General features: G+C 37.9%; 1 protein-coding gene across 1 annotated transcript; it reads left to right on the forward strand.

Annotated features, from left to right (window-relative positions):
* The first annotated feature begins 6083 nt into the window (after positions 1-6083).
* On the forward strand, positions 6084-6608 carry LOC121760668. Its single transcript, XM_042156305.1, has one exon. The coding sequence runs from the start codon at positions 6084-6086 to the stop codon at positions 6606-6608; it is 525 nt and encodes a 174-aa protein (XP_042012239.1).
* Positions 6609-10759: the final 4151 nt, after the last annotated feature.

Raw genomic sequence — 10759 nt, forward strand, 5'->3', positions numbered from 1 at the left:
CCACTTTTGTAGCGTCGCCCAACTGGACCTCGATCTCACGATCACGTAGCCATCTTGTCACCTGCATTAAGTCAGGATCAAAACAAATATGATCAGCGGCTCCAGTGTCAATAACCCAAGTGCAAGTAGACTTCGAAGCCAAACATGACTCGACTACTAAAGCTTGGTGCATACCTGTAGCCTTGCCCTTTTTAGGACAATCTAGCTTCCAATGCCCCTTCTCTCCGCACTTGAAACACTTCCTCGTGGACTTATTGTTTGCCCTCTTCTTCTTCTTTCCCTTAGCTATCTTGGCCGGTCCTGAGTTCGGTGCCTTCATTTTTCCCGCGCTAGGGTTGAAGCCAGAGGAACGAGGCGCCGAAGTCATCATGGCCGCCTTAGCCTGGACCATAAGGTCCTCTGCCGACTGAAGTTCAGTCAACAGCTCTGCCAAGGTGTAGTTCCTTTTGTTCATCTCGAAGTTGAGCTTGAACTGCTGGAAGCTAGGGGGAAGACTTTGAAGGTTAATAGTCACCTGGGACTCGGGATCGATCGTCCCTCCCAAGACCTCAATTTGGTTGAGGTGGCCCATCATCTCGAGGACATGGTCCCTCACAGACGAGCCTTCCTTCATAGTCTTCGACATGATACTCCGAAAGGCTTGAGACTTAGCCGTTCGATTTTGAGTACCAAAAAGATTCTTGAGATTCTGCATGATCTCGGCGGCAGTTTCCATGGTTGAATGCTGATGCTTGAGTACTGATGATATAGATGCCAACATATAGCACTTAGCCATCTCATTCGCCTTATGCCACCGTCTGTGTGCATCTCTGACTCCTGCCGCAGCGTTAGCTGGTTCGCTTGCCAATGTATCTCGAACTCTGTTGTGTGTGTGTGTGAAAAAAAAAGACGGTTACAGAGTCTCATTTCTACAACACACTCCATAACAATGCTTATGTGCTGCTAACAAGATCAAGCTATTCCATAAATCCTGTGTGAACTTCTGAATCTCGCAGTTTCTTAGGATTATTGTCCCCACAGAGCAGGTGGCGATAATATTGGAAACCACATTCTAATTCATACTATTTATATTTGATAAGTCTGCCCTCATGAACTTGCTATTTTCTTAGGATTATCGTCCCCACAGAGCAGGTGGCGATAATATTAGAAAAAGGCTTCATAAATTGCAGACCAATTGATGGAGACCATATACAAACGTTGAGTTTGTAATTATAGCTTAGATATTTGGGTTATGATTTTTCTTTAATTATCCTTAGCCTTTAGCCAGATAAAAGCTTAATTAAATTCTGTTGGTATTTAATTTACTGGATAATTAAATCTTTAGTTTTATGTTGTTATCTTCCTTTAGGAAACTATTATTCTAGAATTTAGTTCTTATTCATGTCTACTATAAGGTATATATAAAATAAACAAATTATTTAATCCTTAATAAGACATGAAAAATAAATTCAGATTATTTCCTTGTTCAAGATTAGGAAGAGATATTTTATTATTTAATGTATTCATACACATCTATCCCACTTTTAAACAACTTTTTTGCTTTAATTTTCGTCACCCAAAGTGAATGTTCACTTGCATTAATTTTTTAATTCCATGCAACACATTTATTACTTTAGTTGGTACCAAAATGGAGGGAATACAATCTGCCAAAACAGTGGGAAAAGAAGATTTACGTGAAATCCACAATTAATTTTTCATTACCAAAATGGAGGGAATACAATTTGCAAAATTAACCACCCTAAATTTTGGGAGGGAAATTTTTGAAGTTCTACATTGAAATCTTAAGTACAGTAAACACACTATAAATACATCCATCACCTACATTTGCTCCTTCCATCTACCACTACTATCCACTACTATCAAAAACAATAAAAACACACACTGCATTAGTTTCAAAATAGGAATCCCTCAGAAAAATTTCATCATCGGGAATGGCGGAGCAGCGGGTGAATCAATACTTGACCACCAACATGAAGAACAACATTGTACAACATCTACTTTCAGAGAGAGAGAAATGAGGAGTCTTGTTGAAACGTGAATGAAATGAGAGAGAGAAATGAGGGGAGAGAATTTGCTTCCTGATTTTTAATTTAATGACATCATTTTTTATGGACCGAGTTCAACCGGGACTCCTAAAGTGGGACACCCAAAATTGATCGACCGGGACTGCTATAGCGGGACGGAGGGAGTATTATTTATTTCCATAGATATAGAAAATAATAAAAATATTCCTTAAATCTAGATAAATCTTCCAAAAAGATTTTATTTCCATTAAATAATAATATTTTAATGATATCTTTTAATAAAATAATTAAATAATCATTAAAATAATCCTTCTTCGTTATCTCATCATACGAGGTTCGCACGAACGATGAACGATGAAAATCCGACGAGTTCTTCGTCGGACCACGACGCACGCAGCGTCTCGGCCACCGGCGCGCAGGTGGCGCGCCTGCGTCTCGGCCCGTCGAGCAATCGGGTGTCGCCTCTGTCTCGGCCAGCGGCGAGCACCCGTTTCGGTCGTGTCGACCGTCAGGTGCCGATGCGTCTCGGCCCAGCGTTCCATCGGGCGGCTCGAGCTCTCGGCCAGCAGAGTGCACGGTGGCGCGCCTGCTCTCGGCCAGCGGCTCGCGCGACAGTGCAGCTGCTCTCGGCCAGCGCCGCCATCCGTCTCGACCCTTCCGCCTAGGGTTCTCGGCCTGGTGGCTCAGCACATCGGCATGTTCTCGGTCGAACTACCGTTCCACGCCTTCCGCCGTGTCGATCTCGACGCGAGCTCCGTCTGGGGCGTGCGGTCTTGGCCAGCGGCGTGCACGAGCCCATACTCGTCTGCACGTCGCCCCGTGATCGTGGTTCCCTGGCTCCAACTGTCTCGACTACCCTACCTCGATCGCGCGTGGTGCGATCAGTCTCGGCGCGAGCGCCGACGGATTGCACGTCTCGTACGATCGAGCAATTCAAGTTCTTTGATTCGATAGTTCTTGAGTTCATCATGCATAATAAATTAAACAAAACACCAAGAACATGCTTCGCAATCAAATAATACATGCATACATGAATTTCGTGAAATTTAAATCCAAATAATCAGAACCAAAGACTGGCTCTGATACCAATTGAAGGGGTTGGCAGCGGAAGCGTGCATGAGATTCGATCACATAATTTGATCTATTTAGCAGATTATCTAGACAAAATCTATTCGCGTAATTATCACATGTATCATGCTCATAACTTGATTTAAAACATGCTTTAGCATATAAAAGCCCTAAAACATGCTCACTACGGAATTAGCCAATTTACCTCGTTGATTCAATCAAGAATCGATGATGGCTTGCTCCATCTCCACGTGATGATCTTTAGTACTCGACCTTTGATCTTCTGATTGGTGTCCCGGACTGTATACTGATATTTGTGTGGGCAAATCTCACCAGAATACTAGGACTTGAATAACGAAGACAGAACTCAGCTCACGGATGAGGCAAAATTTCGAACTCTCTCTTTCTCTGAGGGGGACGAAAATTCTGAGCAATAATAATTATGTTTTCTGTCTCCTTTATTCTCCTATTTATAAAATCACATATTGGGCCCAGCCACTACAGAAGTAATATTGCACTGCCTTTCCAAATCCGAAATTACAAGTATTCCGGGTTTCCTTTTATTTGTTTAATTCATTTTCCGCGCTTAAGATAGAAACATCCATTAATTAATTAATGTCTGCAATGGACTTAATTAATTAACATATTTTATTCTCCAAAAGTGGACTTAGCAAGAAACTCTTATTTATTATTCATAGAGTAATTAAACTCCAACTAGCTAGGTTTCGAATAATAAAACCTCATTTCGAGCTCCTCTTGTGGATGTTATCAAACGAGACTCTCCTCGCGCACGATTCAACATAATAGCAATCCTAGCACCGCTAGACAATGATCACCACTACCCAATATACCTGGATCGTTGGGTGACGAAAAACCCGCACCTTTGGTAAGTCAAAGTAGTAGGTACTCAATATCGTATGCTCAATGCTAATGTACATTGATTAAGAGATTAATTATCAAGACCTCGTCTTTCAGTAGATAGCATAAAGACTCGTCTTTCTGTTAGATCCATTCAGTGCTATACCACACCAACGTCATCATATTTCAATAAGGTTTAGAAATAATCGGACTGACATTGCAACCTTTCACGATAGGTAGTCTAGGTCTATCTGGGTTGTGAAATTCTTATTTTTCTTTGTTCAGAACTGACCGTGTACCTTAAATTGAGTGCAGCCCACAACCGGTCTACTAGAACAAAGACTTAGACTTATGTTATGTTCGCGTATACATTTAAATATGCAATAAACATCCATTAAATGTAAAACATAACAACATTGTGACAAAATTAATCTATTGCATTCATTGGAAAATAATTATTAGAGTTTTACAGTATTCAATCACTCGAAAGGTGATTTCTAGTATACAAACCCTAACATTGGTTCCATCAAATATTTATTACTTAAATTCAACATTTTATCTGAACATAGTATAAAATTAAATATTAAACTTTTTTTAAAAAATGACGCAAAGATCACATTTGTATCTCAAATAAAAGTTACTTTTATTGATTAACTCACAATAATGTTAACATATCTCATTGTTGTGAATTTTAGGATATAACACAAATAATCACAAACAAATAATAAACAGGGGAGTGTTATATTGCTAACTTAATATTTAATTGCTAACTACAACTAAATAATAATAATTGGATATTCAAATTAAGAGTCTAGATCATTAGCCCCCGAAATGTCAATACGATCAACAAAAAACGTCAATAAGGGTATTAACGTCAATTTACAACAAATTAGTTGTAACTAACTTTTAAAAATATCCCATAATTTTAAAACGCATATAACTTTCTCGATTTAAATTATTTTTTGTCACAACATATATCAAATTAAAGATAATTTCATAAGGATTCTAACGAGATATCACTTGCATATGTTCCAATGTCAAAATTTGAAAAAATTTCAAAAATTTTCAATTTTTTCGTACAGCAATAAATGTTAACATGATATATAAAATGTGTCAATATAATACATGTAGAATGTCAATATAAGCAAGGTGTTAACATTCTCAAAGCATTGTGTTGACATTCTCAAAGCATTGTGTTGATATTTTCGAAACACTATATTGACATTTTTATCCAAAACCCTAATTTGATATTTTCGAAACACTATATTGACATTAATAAAAACAAAAATTACACGTGGCAAATTGTAGACCACAAGTTTTCTAAAATTATATGGTCTTAAATCATATGATCACCCTCAATCTCAGGCCGTTGCATCATATTGGCATGATCATACATGGGATGAGGATATGTTGCATAGTTTATCTTTCAGGTTTGGCGTACCTCCAGATGTGATAGACCAGATCAGCGCCACGCCGATCAAGTTGGGGGCGAAGGATGTGAGGCGATGGAGTCTGACTAGCCATGGCGAGTTCTCTGTGACCTCGGCCTGGGAGAGCATCCGGACTAGACTCCCGAAGAGGGAGATTTTTGGGCTTATCTGGAATCAAGGGTTGACCCCCACCATCTCGGTGTTCATTTGGAGACTGTTGTTTGGTAGGTTGCCGGTGGATGAAAAGTTGCAGAGGAGGGGGATTGAGTTAGCGCCTGGGTGTCAGTGTTGTTGGTCTCCTTCAGTTGAATCTCTTAGTCATGTCTTTTTTTCGAGTCAATCGGCGATTTCTGCATGGGAGTATTTCGATGCCTGGTTTCCTTCTTTGCACACTCCGATTCACACGATCACTGATATTGCACTTAGACTAGGTCACTGGCGAAGGTCCTCTTTCCATAGGGCTCCCTCCTTGCATATTAGTTTTCTTATACCCTGTTTGATTGATTGGTTTCTTTAGACGGAGAGGAATGGCTGCAAGCATGGCGGTCGTCCTTTTTGTCAATCTCATGTTATTTGGCAGGTCACTCACCATCTGCATGTGCTTGTTTTGGCCAGCAAGATCACCCAGACCCACTGGATGGGATGTTCGCCGTCAGTTGATTTCATGCCTTTCTCCCCCAGACAGCGGGTTCTGCGGTCACTCATGGTCCTATGGCATCCACCTGATGCCCCTTGGGTGAATCTAAACACTGACGGTGCCTTCTCTTCATCGACTCTAGAGGCAGGGGAGGGAGGATTGGTTCGAGGTTCGGATGGAGGACTTCTGCCCGCCTTCTGCACTCCGATAGCCGCATCATCGAGCTTTGAGGCGGAGTTGTTGGCTCTGATTCGGGGTCTCGAGATGGCTATGGAACTTTCTACACACATATGGATTGAGCTGGACTCAGCGGCCCTGGTTTCCTTGCTGTCATCTGGACAGCTTGGCGCTGCGGATCTTAGACATCACATGGCTTTGATCCGGAGTATGACTTCTCAACGGCATGTCCGGTTCTCACACATCTACAGAGAAGGGAACCGGGCAGCTGATTTTCTTGCAGGTAGGGGGGTTCAGACCCCAGCCCTTACTTACTACGATCCAACCTCTGCGCCTCGGTATCTGAAGGCGCTGGTTAGGATGGACCAGCTGGGATATCCTAACTTCCTCTTCCGCCGCAGAGATGTGGATTGATTCGGTTCACATGTTGGGTTACCTTATGTTTTTTTTTCGATCTTCCTGTTTGATTATTTAGTTCATAACTTTTTGATGATAGGATGGAGGATCCCGACTTGTGGGAACTCCGATTTACTTCTTCATGCTCCTTTTTTGGATCTTAGTCACTTTGGGCTAAGATCATGTTTTTGGAACATTATATTTCGATTATTTTCACAGGTTGGGGGTCTGCATAAACCCCCCGCCCACAACGGGTGTTTTTGATTAAAAAAAAATTTAATTGTAGTTAGCAATTAAATGATGAGTTAGCAATTGATCACTCTCATATCCTAAAACTTCTAAACTGTAAGAGAACAGTATAAGAAATAGGTGATTTGGATGAAAAGCTTTAGAAAATACACTAAAAACGAAAAAAAAAATTGTGATAAGTTGAGGATAGAAACTAAATCAAAATAAAAGCATTAAAACTAAGATAAATAAATAGATCACCAAATGTGACAAGAGCTACTTCTAACTTGATTTGGATTTAATCTAACCAAATTCTTTCCTACGGCATTCTAGCCAGATAAGGATTGTGTTTATGCACTTACCCTTAGCTAAACCCTTGTAAGAGAATTGTAGGACTAAGATAAGAACACGTCTTAAAGTCTCTACTCACTAACATTTCGCCCCAGCTAGTTAGGGCAGTAGGCCGGATTAATTTCTAAAACAGGTAAACACCCTTAAACCTTAATCTATCCCCTAAACAGTTTTGGCCCTAAAGTTTTTTTTAACTATGTGTACTCCTTACTCCGAGTTGAAGAGACATCGGAAGTAAGACAACTATTATATTCAAAAGTCGCGTGCTAAATCATACAAATAAAAACAAACACCACATAAAAGAATTAAACTATTAGAAATAGGAAATTCATCGTTTGAAGAAATAGAGTTTAAAACAATTACTCCCTCTGTCGCACAAAGTTTGTCTCATTTTACCATTTTTGTTCGTCCCACAAAGTTTGTCACAATTGGAATCTTTCCAAAAATAGACATTAAATACACCTCTCAATCTTTTCAATGTGAGACCCCTATTCCACTACACACCTTCATTTAATACAAAGTCAAATAATTTTTTAAAACTTGCACTGAGTCAAAGTGAGACAAACTTTATGGGACGGAGAGAATATTACTTAAGCTAGGAGTAGTCCAAAAAATTATTCACACATGACTTGATATAGAAAATTAAATACATAAGCCACGGTGGAAAAGTATCCCAATGGATAAGATAAAGACTCTTTTAAACCTTTCTTGTGTGGATCCCTAGGGTTCTCCGCTGGCGGCATAAAAGATGGAAGAATAAAAGAAGATAAAGACTCTTTTAAACCTTTCTTGTGTGGATCCCTAGGGTTCTCCGCTGGCGGCATAAAAGATGGAAGAATAAAAGAAGAGGGAAAAGATGAAAGAAAAGATGAAATGAAAGATAAACTAAAAGATAGAGTAAAATATGTGAATTATGAACCCACTAGACCTTTTTTTATAAATGTGGAGAGGACTGATATCTAATAGAATTTGAATGGTTGAAGACTTGAAGTCTATCTGAAGTAGGAAAGAATTTGAGTATCTCTAAATTCCAAATTTTTCGCTACAATATGCAACATATGTGAAACGACCATAACTTTCGCTATTGATCTCCGATTGAGGCGTGCAAGATATCCACGCGAAGCTCTTTCGAAAATGAAAACACTGTGGTCTTATAAGAGCTATTGGAGATTATCTAAATAGGCCATTACTGTTTACATCATGACCTTCTTTTGTCCACTTTGTCTTGAGTTACTTTCTATACTGGCAAACTTACAACACCATGAGTCCAGTGGCGGATCTAGGGGGGGCAGGAGGGGGCGGTCGCCCCCTCCGTGCGACTATTTTTCCCTTATCGGGATGTAATTTTACCATGTCCGCCCCCTCCGTTTGCCTCCGGCGTCGCCCCGAATAACAAAAAAAATAGTCATGTCCGCACTAAACCAAGCTAATACTATATATTCCGCCCCCTCCATTTTCGGATCCTGGATCCGCCACTGCATGAGTCTATAAAACAATTAAAAGTGCATAAAACCAAGGAAAAAAACACCATGCAAATGTAATTCTCGCATCAATTATGTCCCAAGACTCCCAACCATAAAATATGAAATTATATCAAATTACTGGTCCGATATTTAATTATATTTTATTATAACATCCGCATTGGTTGATGACCATAATAATATCACTTAGATAGAACTACATTTATTGTGTGTCGTCTATACAAACATAAAGTGGTCAATAAATATTATTGTTTTAAAACCAAGTAATTAAACTAGTATACTTATTACATAAAACTAAATAATGTTCAACCAATAAATTCACTAATTCAATTACTATTATTCTTCTGTACTTAAATGTGTAGTCAATAATTTATATTAATTCTTAACTAATTTAAATAGTTAATCCGTTTATATTGCTGATACATTTGTAGCTACATCATTGGCCCAAGCAAATGTGGCCCAGACATTGGAGTTTGGCCCGTAATCTTTGGTTTCAAAATTTATGATGTAGAAGCTGCATGTGGACCTCTGATTCTAAGTTCATTTTTGTGTCTCGTTTTATTTTAGACTTCTTATCATTTACATTCGATATACTACTAGAGTATTAGTTTCAGTTATGCATGTTTTGATTTAATTTGTTCTTACTGTCTCAAAGGTTCATTTTATATAATTATTTTTTAAAATTTAATGGCTCTTTATAAGATAAAAAGTAGTAATTTGAAAGGTTGATAAATTCAAAAGCACAATATAAAATATTTAAAAAATTTAATCGTTCCAAAAAAAATATTAATTATAAGATTAATTAAAAAGGATGATATATTAATTACTACTACTCTCCCCGTTTCATAGCAGTTGTGACATTTTTTTCCAGCACGGATATTAAGAAGTGTGTAATATATTAAATGAAAAGACTCTAGTAAAGTATGAGAGAGTGAAAAGTAAGAGTGAGAAAATGTTTACTTAAAAAATGAAAAGACTCTACTATTATAGAACGCCCAAAATGGAAACTACTATGGAACAGAGGGAGTATAATTTATTAGAAATTCAAAGCACTAATAAAGTTTGTTTTTATAATAAAAAAATGCTCATGTCCTAAAAATAGTGCACTCCTCAGTGTGAGATATGCTTAAATGAAAAAAAGGGTAATGTGTTTTGTTAGTTGAGAAAAATAGCTCTATTTATTAATTTTTGTACTCTGTTAACGTAGATAATGATGAATAATATAATAAATAGGTATGCAAAATGAGGTACATTATTTCCATAAAAGAAAATTAAAGAAATACATTATTATGTGGAGATCTCAAAATTTACGCAATTTATTTGAAACAAATGTTATAATATTATTAAAACTGAATCTCTTGGAATGTCTAGAATGGCATATTAATAAAAAAGTGAATACTTTATCTGTCCCATGTAAGATGTCAGTATTTTAAACAACTACTCTGCCGCCCCTCAAAGTTTATCTCATTTTATCATTTTCGTTCGTCCCATTTGAAATCTTATCAAAAATAGACGTTAAGTACACTCTCAATCTCCTTAATGTGGGACCCTTATTTCACTAGACACCTTCATTTAATATAAAGTTAAACAATTTCTTAAAACCTGTGCGGGATCAAATTGGGACAAACTTTAGGAGACGGGGGAGTAGAAATTTGCGGATTGTGCTAATTAAAAAAGTATCAGTATTTTAATTTTAAGTCTTGTTAAGCGTGGTATATATATTTAAGTATTCCATCACAAATATTTAAGTCAATGAGATTGGGAAATGTCCAAAACTCATAAAGAAGATTCATTTTTTAAAACCATTAGTTGCTGTGGTTTCTCAAGAAACGCGTAAACTTGCACCAGCACAGCACAGCACAGCACAGATTAGTTGTAGCAGTCAAAGGCTGTAAGGGGATATTCATTTTTTTTAATCTATTATCGGTTTTTGGTGGGAATCGGCTACTTTTCAAATTATCTAACTCTGGCCAATGCATTAAGCTCTGATGATTTGCAATCTTGAAGAAGAAAATTGAAAAGGGAATAAAAATCGGATCTTTTCATATGGAATTATTCACCCCTTGGGATGGAAAGAAGAAAATAATTACGTTCCTGTATGCAAGATTA

This window comes from Salvia splendens, chromosome 13, assembly GCF_004379255.2.
Source record: "Salvia splendens isolate huo1 chromosome 13, SspV2, whole genome shotgun sequence".
Lineage (NCBI taxonomy): Eukaryota > Viridiplantae > Streptophyta > Magnoliopsida > Lamiales > Lamiaceae > Salvia > Salvia splendens.